This window comes from Miscanthus floridulus, chromosome 3 (assembly GCF_019320115.1).
Source record: "Miscanthus floridulus cultivar M001 chromosome 3, ASM1932011v1, whole genome shotgun sequence".
In the NCBI taxonomy this organism is placed as follows: Eukaryota; Viridiplantae; Streptophyta; class Magnoliopsida; order Poales; family Poaceae; genus Miscanthus; species Miscanthus floridulus.
Genome location: NC_089582.1, coordinates 48,488,839 through 48,509,971, shown reverse-complemented (window position 1 = coordinate 48,509,971; position 21,133 = coordinate 48,488,839). Strand labels below are relative to the sequence as shown.

The 21,133-nt window shown below is 39.3% G+C and overlaps 2 protein-coding genes across 2 annotated transcripts; one reads left to right on the top strand and one right to left on the bottom strand.

Annotated features, from left to right (window-relative positions):
- Positions 1-11,145: 11,145 nt before the first annotated feature.
- LOC136545673 (uncharacterized) lies at positions 11,146-12,178 on the bottom strand. Its single transcript, XM_066537668.1, has 2 exons — positions 12,020-12,178; positions 11,146-11,641 (listed from the first exon to the last, which is right to left on the bottom strand). Exons 1-2 carry the CDS (start codon positions 12,047-12,049, stop codon positions 11,387-11,389), a joined length of 285 nt encoding a protein of 94 aa, XP_066393765.1. The 5' UTR covers positions 12,050-12,178; the 3' UTR covers positions 11,146-11,386.
- Positions 12,179-14,606: 2,428 nt separating this feature from the next.
- LOC136545672 (uncharacterized) lies at positions 14,607-16,774 on the top strand. Its single transcript, XM_066537667.1, has 4 exons — positions 14,607-15,065; positions 15,151-15,360; positions 15,462-15,571; positions 16,576-16,774. The coding sequence occupies exons 1-4, from the start codon at positions 14,607-14,609 to the stop codon at positions 16,772-16,774; spliced, it is 978 nt and encodes a 325-aa protein (XP_066393764.1).
- The last annotated feature ends 4,359 nt before the right edge of the window (positions 16,775-21,133 follow it).

The window sequence follows — 21,133 nt, the reverse complement described above, 5'->3', positions numbered from 1 at the left end:
CTAACCATGTTTCACTAAAGTGAGTTGCACATGTTGCACTTGAGTGTTGCATACTATTCATTTCATAAAACAAACACACATGAAATATAACAATATATTGCAATGTTTCTAAAACATGTTTCATGCAATATAAGCTCATGAATGGATGCATGATGCTCATGTTCATGAAATGCAAGTGCAAATGTGGAAGCCAAACACCTGGGGTGTTACACATATGCTACCCACGAGTTTCAAGTTTAGAGTAAACCCTTATGTCAAAACAATCTTATCCAAAACTCGGGAGAATTCGAGGCTGAAAACTAGGTACTTGAAAGAAATTACAACAGAGCAACTATTCATCATTTTCATTTAAGAGATCATTCTGAGTCCTCTTTATTTGATAATCAACTCTTAAAAATAGAAATTAAAGCAAACTAGACACACACCTTTCATATATTATTACTGTAGCTATATATATATTTATAAAGACAACTTTGTATTTTGTTTCATTTATCATTTTTTAACTATTGAAAAGAAACTAAAATCTAAAACAAAAGGAGAAAGAATACTTACCTGGATACACGGGAGTGCTTCTCCCCCAGGCTAGCTCTTTCGGTGAGGGTTTGGTGTTGTAAGTCCTTTGAACCGTACCTCTCCTTGTGAAGTTCATTGACCAAATACCTCGGTTTTCTCTGAAGTCGAAGATTCTTGTGATGACACCTCTAGTGGTGATGTCACCTTCTTCCGCCAAATCTGTCTTGGTTTTTTTATTTTGGTTTGATAGGTTCAGGACCTTCACTTGTAGAAATTGGGGAATCGACTGTCTTCCCCCACACTTTTGCTTGAAGTGTGTCCTGCTCATAAGACAAGGTAGAGATCAAGTACATGGGCTCTATTGGTGGGAAAACACCAACAGAACCAAAAAAATATTCATTGTTCTCTAACCTTAGGTATATGGAACAAAATGAATTTGATGTTACGCACTTTGTTCAATTACAACATAGTTTGATAAGATCATAAGATTGAGCATGAATGAAGCATTTAAGTGCATTTGCAAACAGGGTTAAGTTGCTTAACCCATGGAAGGATTGTCTATTTGTGCATAACGTATTTAATGTTTACATGATTATGACTATCATTTTCTAGAGATAAGATGTCCAAAGTTTTAGCTTATTTGGTTAAGACTATGGGATCAAGAAAATAGTGCTAGGAACAAGCTTAACATGTTGAGTTAATCAGGTTGGATCAAGTAATGGAGTTGTAACCCAAACATGTTTGTTTCTTATTTGTGTGCCTATCAGAATCAAGGAAAAGCTTTTTAAGTAATGACCATTTACCTTAGGATGTTACCTTTATCATTAGAGCGTGAAGACACCATATGACGAAGGGTAGATGACTCGTGATGGTCCTTCCCATTTTGCTTGAAGTTTTCCTTGTTCGGCTAGCCTCGCAGCTTGACCTATTCATGAGCTTCTTGTTTTCTTGATCGCACCTTTTCTTTCTCATCCTTTTGTCATACCATCTTTTTTCTGTTTGATCTTTGACACTTTGTTGGATCTTCCGCTTCACTTATTGTTTCATGCCTGCAAAGGATTAGTGGACAACACATACCCTAAGGATTGTACAAATTCAAACTATGGGTTGTTGTCCCTAGATTTTGTAATTTCCCTCTATGCTAATGAAAAGATAGTTTTGGGATTACTTTAGTATAGAGATCATGTTTTATACAAGCATGGCTCAAGGTAAAGGTAACTTGTAGTAAAAGACAAAGTGAATGAACTTTGGTACTTACAGTTCTTTCATCCATGTTGAATGAGGTATAGTTCTTACATCTATGATGAATGAGTTGTGTCTTCTTGTGCAAAGTTATTGAAGTTCGTCATGTGCCTTGCTTCATCTTTGATTTGAATTCATCTCATGACTTACCCATATTGAATTGAGAGTTTTCTATAGGGGTTAGTCTAACAAAATATCTAGTATCTACTACAACATACTATCAGCTCAAAGATGAACCTAAACACCACATCTAATTTGATTTAGGAAGGCATTTTAACCTAAGCACCATGCTTAATTTAAAAAGCCTTTAGAAGTAAGATCAACACACCTATTGGTTCAAAAATCAAACTAAACACCTTGTCTAGTTTGATTCAGGAAAATAGTTTAAACTAAGAACCATGCCTAATTTAAAAGGTGTATGAAAATACTTCAAAATCTACGCATATACTATAGCAGACAAAGGTAGCATGAAAGCATTATAGACATTTATTTAACTTGAGATGAAAAAGTATAATTGTTATTTAGCAAGTTGAGCATGTATTAAAGGTAGAGACAACCAAAATTAGCAGTATGACATAAGATTTTTTAGAGAAGTTCATCCCCCACACTTGAATTTTGCAAGGCAGAATCAAGTTTGGATGGATAGAACTCTCATGTGTGAATTTGATTCAATGTTGCATGATAATTGGTTGGACATACCTTATGTCATCATTCTTCGTTCTTTTTGCTTCAAACCTAGAATGGTTAGTGACAAAAATACCTGAAGGAATATTTTCACAATTATATTATATGCTCATTTCACAAGGGTATCACAGCAGAAGGTGAAAACTCATTATCTTCCGAAAGTGCTTGCTTAAAGACAAAAGCTCGTCCTTGGGAAACCTTCGAATTGCGCTTCAAATTGGTGAAGTGGTTTCCCCTCCAACATCAACCTTTGTGTACCTATCTCAAGATTCACACAACGAGATCTGCAATATTTATGATAAACATATGCATCTACAACCACCCTTTCAAAGTCTTTATAAACAGGAAGTATGAGGGGGTTGAAGATCTCATGTGTGGCAATGTTGAAGAAACTAATTGACTCAGGCATGTGAGCATGGATTTGATGAGGTGTTAATGAAGTAGCTTCCATGCTCGCTAATGTAATCTTCCTTTTCAAGCTCCAAGGGTGTTTCTTCATGAATGTCTATAGGCAAAAATATTGTCTCCGTCATTCCATGCCTATGACTTTCATTGATCATTTTATTGTCCAAGATTTCTCTTGGATTGGTGATTCTCGGGTTGGTCTTGTCTAAGGCTTCCTCCAAACTTGGATGAGTTATGTTTATTAAAGAGGTTGATTTAAACTCATCATTTGGATTCAAACCAAATTTGGATTGTACCCATAAGGCTTTGTCCTTGTCCATCCATTCTTTAGCAACGACATATGAATTCTTAATACATTCCAGCCATTGTCGTTGCTCTTCTTGGTCATCCTTGTGGTCTTCATGGCTCCTATACTTCGGTTGTATTAATGGATTTCTAGGGTCATCATAAGACTTAGGAAAAAGAGCATAAAAGGGATTATCAGGGTCAAGGATGTGTTGAGAGAAGGATTCAGATAAGACATCTAATGTGGGCATAGAAGGGGAGAGGATAGGAGTAGCTTCTAAATGGCTTGGTTCTCCTTCTATGGCATCACTAGACATGCCATCCTTGAATTCTTCCCAATGTCCTATATAGGAATAAGGACGCTTTCTAAGAGATCCCTTCTTGAAAGGATTTGAATTATATTCGCTCGAAAGCTTCTTATGAGAATTTAATGTTCTCCCAAAATCAGCACCAAAGAGGTCATCATTAATTTTAACAGGGATTTCCAAAGGTGGAATTCCTTCTTCTCTTGGAGGATTTTGGGGTATTGGTGGTTCGAGATTGATAGCTAAATCTTGGGATCAGAGTGGTTGTGATTTGGCTATCAGAACTTCCTCTTCTTGTTCGGGTGAGGATTCCTTCTCTTCTTTGAGGAGCTTATTATGAATGCTAGTGCAGGGAGTCTTTCCACTAATTTTATCAAGCATCGCCCTTGCTTCACTAACAGACAAATGAAGGAAAGCTCCTCTAGAGGCTGCATCAAGGGATTCCTTAGAATCCTTGCTAAAACCCATGTAAAAATATTGAAGAAGTACAGGGTCTTGAATGGCAAGGTCCGAGCTAGTGATGATGAGTTCATTAAAACAATCCCACGATGTACCAAGAGATTCTTCTTCTAGTTGTCTAAAATTAGAACCTCTTTTCGAAGGCTAACCACTTTAGAGATGGGAAAGAAACATAAACAAAATTTAGAGAATAACATTTCACAATCTCCTTGCATACTTCCTATGGTTTGACTGTACCAATGTTTAGCTCTTCCCGTCAAAGAGAACAAAAACAACTTTCATCTTAAGGTCTTATCAGACATGCCAGTGATAGGCAAGCATGCATAGATCTGTTCAAACTCTTGTAGGTGCAAGTATGGGTTTTCATTGCCTTCTCCTGAATCAGTTTTATAAAATACAGGTGCAGCTCATAACCAGGTGTTATGATAGGGTCTGAGGATTCTGGTGGCTTTAGGATTGCGCTCGTGGGTTTAGCATATTGATAGATAGGAGTGGAATCCATGCTAAAAGAAAAATTAAAATAAAAGAAAGAATAAAAGATAAAAGGTTAAGCTAGGCTTGTAGTTAATTCAGCAACTGTTTCACCAACAACGGCGCCAGAAAGTTGTTGGTATATTTTAGTGCACGCAGATAAATCCGCAACCGCGTGGATACTGCTGTAGCTTTCACCCGAAGGTATTCCAAGTATCGTATCCATAGGGAAATGTGTGAGACTAACTATGGTCTAACTTAACTAGGGAAAGCAACAAGGTTAGGATAAATAGGAGCATAGAGAGGATTACTAGGGTTCTCTAGATCTAACTTGGGTAAGCTTATGTCTTCTACTATTCAACTAGGGACATTACTAGGGAAAGACACCAGCAGAGGATGCTTTCCTTCCCAACCGCGTCCTACGTGCACCTATAGACGGGAGGTGGACTATATAGGCTATATAGAACTTATGTCACTCACGCGATCTACCACCTTCTAGAATGCAGGGTGCATCCACAATTAACTCAAGTCTAAGCACCACGCGTATACTTACGATTAATACTTTACTCCCCCTATGTAGAGAATAAAGCACTCAAAAGAGTCACCAACCTGATGAACAATATAAATAAGTTGCTTACTTGAATCAAAAGTTAATTACCAGAGAAATCTCATAAGCAAGCTCAGGTAGACCTTGAATCCGCCAAACTACAAGCCATAGAGAGAGCACCGACAGGCCGGCACGTCCTCCAAACTCTTCCCTCACTCTCTATCTCACTATTTCTATTTATAAGACTAGATCCTATGGAGGACTAATCTTCTCTTGATAGCTAGCTCTGATCCTGATGAGGAGAATATGAATTATGGTTTTAGGATGGCTCCAGGGAGGGGGTAGGGGCTGGTATATATATGCCGAAGCTTCAATTCTGGACCTTTGGATCAAACCACCTTGAAAGAACAGCGTAGATGCAATCTAGGAGGCGGTGGAGAACCGACATTCGAAGGAGGGCCTGACAGGTTGGCCTAAGGGGCCGGTCGCCCTGCAAGTGGGGCCGGCTAGCCCCACATGGTAGCCACCTACCCTCCACTTCGGTGGTTTGCCTTCTAGAGTCTTCCCATGTTGGTTTCGCTGCGGATAAACATGATTTGCTTTGATGAATAGGTCCTCCTTGTTGGTTTTCTGGATAAACCCCGCTAAAAACACAGATTCACCAAAACTCATAGATTTTGTTAGTTTAAACCCATAAACCTATCTTGGTGATCATTTTCATGCATTGATATAAGTTATGTTGACGGTTTATAAAGCATGTTAATGACCATCAACAGCTGAATTGACTAAGTCATTAGGTGGTTGGTTATTGGTGACCAATGCATTGCATCTTAAGTAGTTCCTTGAGATTGGGTTGCTGTTGATGATGTCAATGGGATGGATCCTAATTCATGTAGATGTTCTCTTCCGATTCAGATATGAGCCTGACCATGGTTATCTGGGGATTCTCATAAGGTGCTTCTATGGGTCATTGATGTCAGGTGTCATGTTGCATGTTGTGATTCTTCATGGAGGGTGGATGGTTGACTCCTTTCGATGGTTAAAAGGGTTATCTAGTGTTACGATGAACTCGGGTCATTACACATCCCCTAGAAGATAACCGATAGATTTTGAACCACAACAAACCATCACTACTAGGAATATCCACTTCTATGACGATCAACTTTCGTCACTGAAGGAGCCAAATTCGTCATAATGTTAGTTTTATGATGAATTTATGATGAAAAATGGTTCATCATAGAAGTCGCATCATACTTGAACTTCTATGACGAATCTAGAAATTTGTCATAGAATTGGATAGATCTATGATGGAAAAACAGATCATCATAGAACTGCTTTGGCATGCGTGGTAGCGGCAGCCACGTTGGCGAGTGCTTTCATTGGAGATGCTTTCCACGTGTACATGCTATAGTTGGTTGCATTGGAGATGGTTCGGGTACGTGTCACCTTCTTATTGCACAACATGACCATTCTGGTTCTTACATGTTTCAGGTTCTTACTAGACCATGTGTCGAGTCCCTATTATTCCACATGTTAGTTTTCTATTGGCACACGTGTCATGTTGCGGTTGGATTACGTGTCACTTCGTTATTGGACCATGTGTCGTATTTTTAATGGACCACATGGCCATTTCTTATTCGACCACGTGTCATGGTGTTATCCGTCCACGTTTTGTTTTTTTATTCGGCCACGTGGCTCGATGACTTCCTTCCACGTGTCGGATTTTTATTAGCCCACGTGTCATGCCATGCACAGATTCGTCTATGTGTCATATTTTTATTTGATCACGTGGGTTGTCCAAGTTCTACCATGTGCTCAACAATCAATTAATCATAAAAGTAATTCATGATCGTCACTGCTGCATAGATTGACTACATAATTATTCAATGAATGTCTACATAATTATTCAGCATGATAATCAAACACAACAAATTATTGTTTACACATCAGCAGCAACCCACTGACAGTTTCACCACAAATGATCACTACATCAAGCCAACAGAGTTGATGACCCAGAGTTACCAGAAGAAGAGCTAAAGCGCATGATATTCTCACATAGCTTATTGTACTCCTCCTGTTGTTGTATCTTGAACTCCTCAAACTCCCTTTCAATCTTTTATATCTTCCTCTTTAGTTCATCCACTTTCGACGAGGTTAGCAGAACTTTCCTATTCAGCAACAAGCTGTCCCTGAAGCATTCTCTCCACCGATGTCTCTATTCTGGCGGAGCTTGTCGAGATATCAACATTCTTCAAAAAAGGGTGTTGCCGCTGACCTGGGACTGGACCTAGCCCTAGGAGAGGCAAAGGGCCTTGGAAACAACATCAACACTAGTCATTGGTTCATGCCCATCAGCAACAGGTTCTGCTCACATAGTTTCCATAGCTTCCTATGAAATTTAAGCAGTAAACATTGGGTTACAGATAGTGGAACAGGACTTTAATTGAAAACCCAAGAGATTAGTTCAAAATAAGTAACGCAGGTTTCATATTGATATGGATTACATAAGCACAACGCACAGGTACTGATATGGATTACATACTACAAAATTCAAGCAGTAAACATTAGGTTACAGATATGGATTACATAAGCACAATGTACAGGTACCATATTGATTGGTGCAAAATTGCAACTTCAATATTGATGATGCCAAATTGGCTCCTGCCACTATTGCTTCTATTAATAGTGCACATGAGTTTTTGTTTATACAAAGGCTAGAGTAACAATAAAATATAACCATCACTTACAAATGATTGCAGCTGTACAACATAGGAGCGAGATCCTGTAGCCTAGTAGTACTTCACTTTTGCACGGTTTTGCTTGTTCTTCTTAGATCCAAGAGTCAACTCTCCTAGCTATGTTGACTTCACTCTCTTGGACTGCCTTCCTCTAGGACTAATATCAGCGCTGCCTTTTGTCCTACTGGCGGAGCCTCCTCTATGGCTTCTTCGAACTGGATGATAGTACCTTCAACTTCTGGGTTGCCAGATTGCAGACGACATAGCGGTATGCATCAGCCCTAAGGCACCAGCATAGGATGAGGCCGTTGCAGCAATCTGAGATAGCTACATTGTTGAAGGTGAAGGGCAAGAAGGACAAGGAGGGGTGTTCACCGGTGATGCTGGTGTAGTGTCGATGGTCGTTCTCATTGTCGTAGAAGAAACCGGTCACAGTCTGAGGCATCTGGTTATTGTTGTCTGAGATGAGGCATTTCCAAGAGCGATTGACACATTTGTGTAGAACAAGGAGTGGGCGGGGAGGTGGTGGAGGATCTCGACAATGACATCGTTCGTGAGGCTGGCCAGTGCGTTCCTCTTGTTGGGGGCCTCCTCCATTTCATCAGTGTGTAGTAGGATGAGAGCTTGCTCAGTAATGAGATCACTAAAGAGGAAAATAATCCAACAAAGATCCATCGGTGAGGTCCACAACTCATACCAAAGTGCAACTTTAACAACCATTAACAATTTTCATGGTACTAGAGTAGAAGTTAATGGAGCTGTAACCATTACTATTTTAGCTAAATCAAGTCTAACCATCACACTTACAATCAGTACATGATCTCAGAGCTTCTTCCATAGGAGATAGACAAAGATTAAGAGGACAATAATTACAATAGTTTTGAAGGCAGAAGCAATGGCCCTGTTTGTTTGCCTAGACAAATAGGTATAATCAAGCAAGCACTTGACAATTAACAGGCCTAGTTGCACATAGACATTTACAGGAACAAAATTGAACATATGAAGAAAACCAAGACATCAGTAGAAAACCAACTAGTGCCACCTCCTAGTTCTTTTCATCATCATATCATTGCCTGACCAGATCTCCAATGCTAGAATATTTCTTGTATACCTCATGTTCAAGTAAGGACCAAAACAGTGAAGCGAATAGGAAAAGGCGAGAAAGGAGACATGCGTATCGGATATGTCGCCTCTGTCGTGGCACACAACGGATATGGATGACAATGCTACCACGCTCCACCGGCAAGCCTCTCCACCTAGCCTCCAAAAGGATGCCGAAGCCACCACAGCACACCAAGGAACCTCCGTCGCCACCGCCGCTAGTCTAATGAGCATAGATTTATTTCCACTTGAAGGGGAAATATCCAATATAGGTCAACCTGTATGGCATCCACATAGATAATATAATACTATAATGACTCCAAACACATGTCAACACAACCAGGCATCTAGCGCAATGGTAAAGACCGTGCATTTCTTCCTCCGGGTCCCGAGTTCGACTCCCAGGCATTGAGGGTTTTTTTTAATTTATTAGACCCCGGCGGCACAAAAGGTACAAGTGACATGCAAGCCGTCGGGTCCCATAGGTCGGATGGAGATGGAGAAAGGTCCCACAGGTACACGTGACACGTGAGCCATCAGGTCCCACAGGTCGGATGGTCCCATAGGTACACGTGATACGCAAGCCGTCGGGTCCCACAGGTCGGATGGAGATGGAGAAAGGTCCCAAAGGTACACATGACACGTGAGCAGTCGGGTCCCACTGGTCGAATGGAGAAGGGTTCCACAGGTATATGTGTTATGGACAAAGGACCAAGCGAATACTTTGTGACGAATTACAAGCGTCACGGATGAGTAACTATAGGTCCCACAGGTACACGTCGGATGAAGAAAGGACCGTGTGGAGATTTATGACGAAGTGTTGTTCGTTACAGATTGAAAACTTTGTCACAGATGTGTAATTAGTTCAACGACGAAGCCCTAGTCGTCATAGTTCTCAAGAGGATCATCATAGATGAGCAGGAACAGTCGCGCGAGGGTTTTTGGTGACAAACCCCGTACTGTTCTATGACGTTTTCGTGTGACGATGCCTGATTTCATCATAAATAGGGAGGATTGGAGGATCGTCACCACTAATCTATGACGACATAAATATTCGTTATAAAAAGTGATATTCTATGACAGTTTCAGATTCGTCATTAAGATTTTCATCATAGAAGTGGATATTTCTAGTAGTGCATCAAGACTTTTCTCCAGGAATCATTCTTTGGAAAATTTAAAAACTTTTTAGAAAATGCATTCACGAAGTCTTTTCACGAAACAAATCGTGGAAGCATTTTAAAAGTATACAAGGACTATTTCGAAGTAGATTAAAAATATTTTAATAAAAAAGGAGAGACAGTGACATGGAAGGCTAGGAGTGTGGTACACAAGGCACCAATGGACACCATTTTCCACTCGGACGTTCTTGGATACAATTGTAAAGAATGAGTGGCCCAAGAGGGGAGGGATGAATCGGATCACTTAAAAACTAATCTAGAGCCCTATTCAACTTTTCACGAGATGAAACTAAACCATACTAACTAGATGTGCATATGGTATATTTACCTAGTGTGGTGTTATCAAAGTCATTTGATCAGTCATCCTAATCAATCTCCAGGGCTCGATTAGGCACTCCAACTCGATTAGAGCGTCTAAAAACCTGGTCATCTAATTGTATGGTTAATTGTCCCATTAGCGAAATGTTGGACAACTAGACATGCAATTGTGAACGGGGGCTACATTAGGTTACTAGGCTAGCTGTGTTTTGGTCCAAGCCCAGTACATATTTCTCTCCCATACGCCTCCACTCATACTCCCTCACCCCTATCAGGCACAAGTGTGCAACCCTCATTACCGTCACCGGTTTTCCCCTCCTCCCTCCTCTGGCCTTTATTTTACAAGAGTGGAGAGAGAGGATGGGGAAATGATGAGAAGGGACCAAAAAACAAAAGGCATGCGTGTAGAACCCGTCAATAATAAAAACCACCATGGTAGAAATCATGTGTAAGAAGAGTCACTAGTAAATCAAAGACATGTACTCCTTCGTAGCCTTGGACATAAGCTCCCCCATATCTTTGATCTCTCGCACCTCTACCACACGCTGCTATGTTCTTGTGACCATATCCGATCCGTCTCCCTCCCTTGCTCTATTCACTTTGATGTGTCAACATCTATTGTAATTCCCACTCCCTCGGTTCTAAATTATTATAAGTGCTTTTGTCTTTTCTAGGTATATAGTTTTTGCTATGCATCTAGATATACATTATGTCTAGATACATAGGCTCTGTGTATCTAGAAAATGCCAAAACAACTTATAGCTTGGAATGGAGGGAGAGCAGTATTTCCATCACGGAATGAATGTGGTTTGCCCAAATGTATATCATTCTTCTATTGAACATCCCAAAATTAAAATGAAACCACAAGGAGAAAAACAGGCTGCAAAAATAGAAACACGTTATAGGAAACGAACAGTTTGACTACTGAACATGTATAGCGGGGTGAGATCCGATTTATATAGAGAGAGAGTATGAACATTAAGCTTACAGTCAAAATGCATGCGAACACGTACAATGACTGGATGTAACATAGTAACACTTATTTGAATTATATTGATCAACGCATATAGGGATATATGATGCTGCAATAATATAATGCATTGCAGTTGTGCTGATATATCTTGGGGATGCATATATTATCTACTTGGTGGTTGGCGTTGACGATGGGTCTGTGGGCACGTTGTCCATGGCCTGCATGTAGTCGCGGCGCTTGGAGAGCCAGAACCTGCGCACGCCGTGCTGCGAGTAGCGCCGCCCTTCGTCGTGGTTGTCCAGCACCCCGGCCGCCCGGTTCTCCTTGGTCACCCGCACCTCCGGGTTGGTGGTGATGTTGCGCACCAGCTGCATCACGCAGATCCCCACCGCCACCCCTGTCGTCGCGAACAGCGGGTACACCTGCATGGATATGTGTGTTAGGGATTTTTTATTAAAAATAATAATAGTTATTCTTTTCTTTTAATGAATCTAGAAATGCATATAGATAGATAGATACAGATAGATAGATATGGAGATATAATATATTATATAGATAGATATACATATAGATATATAGATAGATGGAAAGAGAACCGTTGTGAGAGTTTCCAACGCGGCAGATTGCACAAAACATAAATGAATTTTACTCCTAATTAGTTTAATCAATCACAAAAAAAGAGGATGAACCATAATCTTTGGTAATCATTTACAGACACATAAAATAATCATATTGGATACGGAAGACCATACATACTAGGGGTTAATTTATTTGAACCTGATGCTGTAATCAATTCATACCTCCGGCCTAACCCAGCGAGAAGAAGACATTGTTTTTTCCTCGTTTCTGCGAGAGGACCGATCGAGATCTGGGCCTGCTTGGAGATGCAACGACGAGAGATGACGCAATGGACGCCACACGATAATAGCCTGGGGTGGAAACGTCTGGTCTTACTGGAAACCAGCCAGGAATAGAGTTACTACCATTGCGTTGCATGCCTGCCACCCACCTATTCACTATTCAGCAGGCAACGACATCGGCAGTTTCCGCAGGACCCGGTCTTTCCGCCTTGACCTCCACCCTGCTGTACAAATGGCAAACACGACAAAGAATCAACTCTCAGCACCAGGCCGTGTATGCCATGAATAATTCAGATAATTCTTAAGGATTTTTTAATAAAACAAAGAGTACTGCTGTGGTTAGGGAGTATATCTTTTTAAGCCCCTTTGGAGTGTGGAAGTTTTTTTCCCCTATTTCCTACATCTCTCATATGAAAATGAACTTATTTTTATAAAACTCCTCTAAGTTTCCTGCATTCCAAAGTGACCCTTATTAGTGGAAGGCGGGTTTTTCGTTCAACCATGCTACATGAATAAGCAGTCTTCTATGTCAAAGTTAACGGGCCAGAATTCAACATGTCAGGTTCTCAAAATGGGTTGATGGGCTAAGGGAGCATTTGGCACGGCTCATCCGCGCTCGCTCCGTAGCTGGAGCCCTCCGGACAAATTAAGCCACGTACTTTTGGCAAATCCCTGTCCGTACGCGAAAACGGCTCCAACTCCGTACATATATTATCAAAATTTGGAAGTAATTGCCACTTCGGATACAAATATCTTCCCAAGTGTGTCAAAAACTTAGCTGCGACTATATCCCTGCCTCACCATGTTTCATTATTCCTTTCCCAACACATGTTCATTTTACATAACATTATGTCAACAACTTTTGGAGAGCCACATTGCTTCCATACAAGCGAACTACATGAGAATAATCTTATAGCTCACACAGGTGCAATAGATGAACAAACTACAATCCTTTTTGTGTGAAGCGAATGGTTTTTAAGTCTAATGAAACTACCTGACCTCTTGTGTAGCTTAATTAGGCACTTGTGGGCTGAGTTGTATTACCTCTCTTCACTCTTTGATCCAAAGTTGTATGACTTTTGCTAGCTTGTATTGGTGGTTGGTACCAAAAACATGAATGCTCCATATTTGTATCAGCATATTAATCCATTTTACAACACTGTGTTACTTAACAAGTGTGAGTATTGTTGATGTGCATTCCCAACATATAAACAATATGTCCTTACCTTTCAAAATTTAGGTCGTATTAGTTTTATCGTAAGTCAAACTTCTTTAACTTTGCTCAAGTTCATATAAAAATACACCAACATCTATAATGTCAAATTAGTTTTACTAAACCTACCATAATATAGGTCTTGATACCGCAGTCACTTGATATCGTAAATGTTAATATAATTTTCTATAAACTTAAGCAAAGTTAGTGAAGTTTGATTTCGGATAAACCAAAATGACCAATATTTTATAACAGAAGGTCATTAGGATGAACAAGTGGTGCTTTATAAATCGTATAAATATAAAGCAACCACTTTGTGGAATATATCCCTAAAATTGTGTTTGCTAGTATTTCCTCCGTGCAAAAATATAGAGCATATTTAATTAGGATTTGATGAAGTCTTTGAATATATACTTCGACTACCAATTTCTCTTATAATACATTACCAATTTCTACAAAACAAATATATTAGTTAAAGTATGTGAAATGCAAATTCAGTGATGCATCTTTTGTACCAAAGATGCACATAGTTCAATTAATTGTTTTGCTCAAAAGGTACCAAGCTTGACTATCCTAATACACTCGATATTTTGAGATGGAGGAAGTAGATATATACTTGTACTTCAAAAACATATTTACTCAATCTTTTACTTCAAATTTTGGAATCCATCTAAAGAAAATATTTTTAAAAATGCATATAATTCTACATTATGAGTTAGCTCAAATGATTAGTACTAAATCTTATGTGTACCGTTCAAATCCTTTTTCTTCAGAACCAGTCTTGCTGAACCCATTTCCTTCTTCTAGACTAGAGGAACATTAAAGTTTACCAACTTTGTCTTTTTGTGAACATTTGCAATTCTACCATGTATAATTTCCTTATTTATTCAAAGGGCATTTCAGTAGACTTGGATTTGCAGCATTTATTTTTACAACCTGCTGTAGACGCCACAGAGAAAAACGATGTATTCTTCTGAAGTTCCAACTTATCAAAGGTGGTTAAATGCAAATTTTCATCAGTTATTTGGCAGGTATGTGCTCAAAATGTGACTACCTTTAATGAGTACAGCTTTTGCTTCGTATGCTTATTTTGTCACCTCTGCGTATCCTCCAGTCTATGCATTGTGGGCCATCTAGCTAACGTGTACAGGGATTGGAAACAACCCATTGTGAACATTTATGCATATACTTAACTGATAAGCCTAGTCGAGACCTCATTTTCTTCTTCACTCAACCCAGCCGCCCCCCCCCCCCCCCCCCCCCTTCGTTTCAAAACTCGAAATTCCTCTTTCCTCACTTTGTTCACTGGCTTTCATGGCTTCCAAGGCGCCGCCCGATCTACTCAATGCTACTAGTTCTATCCATATGATTGTGCGCCAGTTGTTCTCCCGGATGGTCTTTTCCCTTCAGATGGAGTGTTCCCTTTCCATGGAGATCATTTCCTTTTGGTTGTGGCTTGAAGGGAATGGTCATCCTGATTTCCTTGCAAGCATAGAGTCGTTTGACAACTATCATCTCCGGGGAATTGCCTTTGCTGGAAAAATGTTTATTGAAGCTCTACGTCGTAAGTGTCACTTAAATCATAGATCTGAGCAAGAAGGCTATTTCCAGAAAGAAGCTATGGAAGGTATCGTTTTCTACCTCAACAATTTCTGCTACAAGGCTTTAGAAGATATTCTAGAAATAGCAGAGGCAAAGGAACGTATCTACCGTACCAATCATCAACAAGTTCAGCAACAGAACATGAAGGGTAAAGCTCCCATGATGAGCACGGTAAGAGTGTACTTAGAGCTGTAAATCTGAGAGGTGTTGAAAGATGTTTTTTAATTTTTTTTCCTTTCCTTAAACATTCCTTCAGAAGGATCTTTTGTCTAAGATCAGGGCTTCCTTTACTGGTACTTCGATTCATGAAGAAGGCTCATCAAGTTCTAGAAGCATGCCATCCCCAAAAAACCAGATCCTCAGAGATATAGAAAATCCAATCGATCAGTGCCTATCAACATACCCTTTGGCGACCCTTTTTGATAGCCTGAACTTAAGGGATGATCCAGAAGCTGTTCCAGTAAGAGTTTTGCTGTGTTTCACTGTCCTGGTCGTCTGCACATTATTTATTCAATTATCTTGCTGATTACAAGACCTAATACCTTGCTTTCACATATTTTGCTACAGATCCAGGTGCAGCAACAGCCCGCTATAGCACGTGATGAGAGAACTCTCTTTGTGACTTTCTCCAATGGTTACCCATTTACTGCAGATGAACTATATGAATTCTTTGAGGGGTAAAGTCTATTCTTGTCAGGCAATTACTTACAGATATGTAAATAATGGTGGATTTTAGGCTGCTGACTTAAAAAATGTTGCAGTTGATAACGAAATATTTGCTGAGATGTTGGATTGATTAATAGAATTTGAATTTTAAAACTGATTCATTCAGGTGTCATAAACATTGTTACATAACGCATAGGTAAAGCCGCAGGCGCCAATGCATGTTGTACCACAGGTCCACAGGGATACTTTTAGCCCCTTCTTTCCAGAAATATTATTAACCAACTTGTTAGGTGTACAACAATGCATAGATCGACTGCATAGGTATTTATGCTATAGAATGTTATAAGGTGAAGCACATATTCATCATATATCACAAGTTATGTAGTTTACTAGGGATTGATTGGCGGATCACTGACTGGACAAAAATGATGCAGCTGTTTAGTTTGTGTACCTGATCACAAGATTTATACAGTTAATATAATTCTGTGTCGAGTCATGGCAGAAGGACAAAGTTATAACTTTGAGGTCTTATTTGACATTCTATAATAATATAATCAGTGGACAAGTTTTATCAGTAATCGGTACTTTTCTACTTTCTTCGTAGCATGCATTTAAAAGATGGAACTGCCAGAACAACCATTTATATGAGAAACCTCATTGTTCCTCAAGTATGAAACTTGTAGGTGATAAACATGTGTTACGTTTTACCGGTGATAGCTTTTCAAACGATACAAGATGTGATGCAGATGAGCTCTGCATCTAGTTTACACACAGCATCAGACTGACAGCCCTAATTTTTTTTAACTGCACTCTCACCTAAAATTTTTGTTATGTGCTAAATGCATCAATTTCTATGCACAGTTTATGATTGTACAATGCAATGCTGAACTTAAGATATATAATGTAAACAGCTAATCATTTCCCCGGCCACTAAAAGTAAAGGAACTTTTTAGTTTTTGAGATACATGGCTGTTGGCTCCTTATTTTTTATTATTGTATTTCTTTAATTTCACAGGAACTTTGGAGGTGTTGAAGTCATAAGCGTGGAGGAGCCAGTTGAACCTAGGCCACCACTCTATGCACACATCTGTTTTTTCACACAGGAGACAATCCTCCACATCCTTCGTGGGAACCCAAGGGTCAAGTTCGTGATACGAGGGAAGCATCTATGGGCTCGGCAGTTTGTTCCAAAGCGGAAGAAAGTCCGGAACTAAGCTGCTAGTGTCACATGCCTGGATGTTGGTGCCTTATATCTCATGCAAGTCGAAAAACTTGGAATAAAGCCACCATCCAGCTTCTTATTAGACTGTCCTGGCTCCTGGGCCTACTTTCTCCTTATAATAACCCTTATGGAACCTTACCTAGCATGGTTAATAATGTTATCCGCTGTTGTATGACGATGTGAGATCAACAGTGTTGTCTTATGTAATGTTATCTGGGAGCATGGTTAATAATGTTGTGTGATGTGAGAACACACGGTGCTATTGATATGTTGGAGGTTTCCCTTCAGTAAATTCTGAAAATGCCTCGTTCCTAATTTCCTATTCATTGAATCTTTTTTTCCTCAAGTACCTGGGGATGTTTAACTTCAAGTATTTTGAATTCATTTCTAGGTTGGTTGACCTATGACATTAGCGATTTGTGCTCCATTGCTTTTGCCACTCTCCTGTGATCTTTGGTTTCAGTTCAGCATTAACATGTGGGTGGTTGAACTGTGGAATAGGAATTGTATGAGGTTATTCAGTTTTCACCCATCTGGTGACTAATCACTGGCCTACATTCATATTTCTGTGGACGGCATAAATATTTTCAACTGATTAATGATTTTCAAGGTTGATATACGGCTATACTTGCCCAGATCTAAACTAATGTTTAGCTTTATTGGCTCATTATGTGCCAATGTTTTTTTTTTGTTCCTACTAGTAGGAGCTTTTATGCTGTCCTGTTGTGTCGTGTAAGGATGAACTAATTGAGCATGATGTTGTTGTATATAGGGTGACGAGTTGTTTAGGTCATCTCAAGTGGTTGTTTTGAACTTTTGTAGTATTTCTCCTACAATTTTGTTTATAGTCATCAAGTTAGATATAGTAATTCTCATGTCACAAAAAGTATTGTTTTAGACACTAGCACTGCCTTCAAATTAAAGCATATTTAACCACTAATTATTTATTGCAATAAATATGTACATATACAAACATACTCAACTTTTTGATAAAGCTGTGCATCAACTCATGTTATTTTCAAATGTTCAACTGCATTAAAAAGCTTGTGAATCAACTCTGATTCTATGAAAATGCTGTGGGGATCCTCCCATAGTTTAGGGCAAAAAATATGAATATATCAAAAATTAACTTATTTGACTCCAACAAATTTAGATTGATATTTTTTTTGGTGGTGGTGGGGGGGGGGGGGGGGGGGGGGCGGTGTTGAGGGGAGGGGGGACTGTACAAAGTGTTTGAAAATTCTTTCAACTATTCTCCAAGGCTTGGTAAGTTAGATTTGTGCAAAGTCAACACTAGCAGATCATTTAAGTCTAATTGTTCATAAATTTAAGCCCTTTTATATAAATAATATAATGCAATTGCAGAGAGGGGGGTGTATTTGTCATCATTTCTATGAAAAACAAACCATATAAGTATTAGTCTATAATGGCTATTTTAGGCTAAGACCATTACAACTCTGTAGTCTCTTGGTTGTCTCTCGACCTATACCTAAGCACACAGAGAAGTTTTAACTAAGATATATAAACTTCACAATATGTGTTCTATATTATTAGGTTTGTCTGTAGTTATCATTATATAACCCACATATCTTTAAGACATGATGTCTAAGTCAAGAGACAAACGCCTCATGCACCTAGGATTTTGCTGATGTACTGTCAAAATAGACGACAAAGATGATTATTGTGCATGCCCTACTCGCTTTTACAACTAAGTTATTGCGCTAGTAGACTTGACTCTATTATGAAACTACATGAGTCTAAATTCATTATGTATCCCACCTGTGCTCTTTCATCTATTTATTAAAAAAATCAAATTTCCATATTAAAGGGATGGGGATGAGAAAAAGGTGGATTGGTGGGTGGGTATCCAAGGGGTGCCGAAGGAGTGACTTGTCATGTGGGTATCTGGCTCTACCACAAAGACTAAATCACCAGACTAAACCAAAATTATTGGATGCCAAAACAGTTCCAGCAAAACCAAATTAATGAATTTCATTGGAGGAAAACAAAGCCGCAGAATATGAGTGAGATCTCTCTTACATTTGACACAGGAAAAGGATAACATGGTAGAAGTTGAGTACCAATATCTTAAGATTAAATTAAATGACATGATTTTTCTCTTATATATAGTACTTCCCTGCCTATCCCTTTGTTCATCCCTAGGAAGACTTGATATGATTATTCACTGTGCTGAGAATAAATCTTACTTTATCTTATGGACTCTTGATTTCATGGTTTAATAGTCTAAGACCATACACAGTCTTCATCAAACTGAAGCATGAAACAAGAATAAAGCCATCTGCACCAAACCAATATGCTGGGGAAGGCAAAGGAAATAGAATTTTTCAATACCTCACAAAATTTTGCTCAAATGAAGAAGGGGATGAGTCCACATCACAGAAGGAAGCTACCATCTCTTCAAATTGATGCCATGTTGTTGTGGATCGAGGTCGTTGCTCCTGTTGTGTATCTTTCCCACCATTGCCGCCCTATCACTACTAAAATCTTCGAAGATCGATTCTTATAGCTTGAGATGGAAAGTGATTTGGGAGTGAGACAATTTGGTTCCACTAGTGGGGATTGGAAAAGAAGGTTTTTGATTTGAGATCGAGATCAAGGCGGCGGCAGGGGCGCAAGGGAGGGGGGTAGGGGGAGCAGGCAAGTGAGTGAGATAGAACATTGCTTCCTTTTTCTTGTTTCTAAGTTGTAGTTGGGGTGATGTCTTAAAGTAAAGAAAGTAGGTAGCAAAATGCAAATAACCACAAATGTCCCCATTTTCCTTATTTTGAAATAGAAGTAGGTAAAGACAATTATTAGGATATACGGAGTAGGCTGAGGATGGTGGCTACATATAGGTAAGCAAGGAGATAGACAATACATACTAAGTATGTTGGCAGCTAGCGTTGTGGTCACCGAAATGGCTAGAGGAAGCGTTAAGGATTGAAGAAAGTGATATGAAGTGGGAGGACCAAATTGCAAGATTAGGATTCAACATTTGTCGATGGACCTTGATGCAAATGTTATGCCGAAGAAATCTGTAAAGGGTAAAATTTATTTTGGTAAAATACAAGGCAATCTCTATTTTATAAATGTTGCGATTCCAGCGAAACCAAATTAATGAATTTCTTTGGAGGAATACAAAGCCTCAGAATATGAGTAAGATCTCTCTTACATTTGACACAAAAAAGCATAACATGGTAGAAGTTGAGTACCAATATCTTAAGATTAAATGACATGATTTTTCTCTTATAGAATTTACCTGCATATGCCTTTGTTCATCCCTAGGAAGATTTGATATGATTACTGATTGTGCTGAGAATGAATCATACTTTATCTTATTCACTCTTCATTTCATGGTTTAATGAAATATCTATATTGTAATAGTCTAAGACCATACATAGTCTTCATCAAACTGAAGCATGAAAGAGGGATAAAGTCATCTACACCAAACTAATATGTTGAGGAAAGCAAAGGAAATAGAATTTTTCAATACCTCACAAAATTTTGCTCGAATGAAGAAGGGGATGAGTCCACCTCACAGAAGGAAGCTACCATCTCTTCAAATTGATGCCATGTTGTTGTGGATCGAGGTCGCTGCTCCTGTTGCGTATCTTCCCCACCATCGCCGTCCTATCACTACAAACATCTTCGAAGATCGATCCTTATAGCTTGAGATGGCAAGTGATTCGTGAGTGAGACGATTTGGTACCATCGATGGGGATTGGAAAAGAAGGTCTTGGATTTGAGATCGAGATCAAGGTGGCGGCAGGGGTGGGCGGAGTGGGGCAGGGGCACGAGGGAGTGGGGAAAGGGGAGCAAGCAAGTGAGTGAGACAGAACATTGCTTCCTTTTTCTAGTTTCTAAGTTGTAGTTGGGGTGATGTATTAAAGTAAAGCAAAGTAGGTAGTAAAATGCAAATAACCACAAATGTCCCCATTTTTCCTCAATTTGAAACCAAAAAGTAGGTAAAGACAATTATTAGTGTACACGGAGTAGGCTGAGGGTGGTGGCCACATATAGGTAAGCAAGGAGACAGATGATGCATACTAAGTATGTTGGCAGCTAGTGTTGTGGTAACCGAAGTGGCTAGAGGAAGCGTTAGGGATTGAAGAAAGTAATATGTAGTGGGAGGACCAAATAGCAAGCTTAGGATTCAACATTTCTTGATGGACCTTGATGCAAATGTCATGCCGAAGAAAGCTGTAGAGGGTAAAATTTATTTTTGGTATGTACCTTTAGACAATATTGTTATGTTTGTATTAGGCATGTATATTGATGAGGAGCAAAAGTAGACGTTCTATCCTCCTAGATAAGATCTTGAACTAGTTACCGTGTAATTTACTAATTTTAT

Bases quoted from the DNA above. Each gene is read 5' to 3' on its own strand.
- LOC136545673 (XM_066537668.1), bottom strand. From the start codon at position 12,049: ATGTCTTCTTCTCGCTGGGTTAGGCCGGAG. The intron at 11,642-12,019 runs GTATGAATTGAT...ATATCCATGCAG, and splicing joins CTCGCTGGGTTAGGCCGGAG to GTGTACCCGCTGTTCGCGAC.
- LOC136545672 (XM_066537667.1), top strand. From the start codon at position 14,607: ATGGCTTCCAAGGCGCCGCCCGATCTACTCAATGCTACTAGTTCTATC. The intron at 15,066-15,150 runs GTAAGAGTGTAC...ACATTCCTTCAG, and splicing joins AAGCTCCCATGATGAGCACG to AAGGATCTTTTGTCTAAGAT. The intron at 15,361-15,461 runs GTTTTGCTGTGT...ATTTTGCTACAG, and splicing joins CAGAAGCTGTTCCAGTAAGA to ATCCAGGTGCAGCAACAGCC.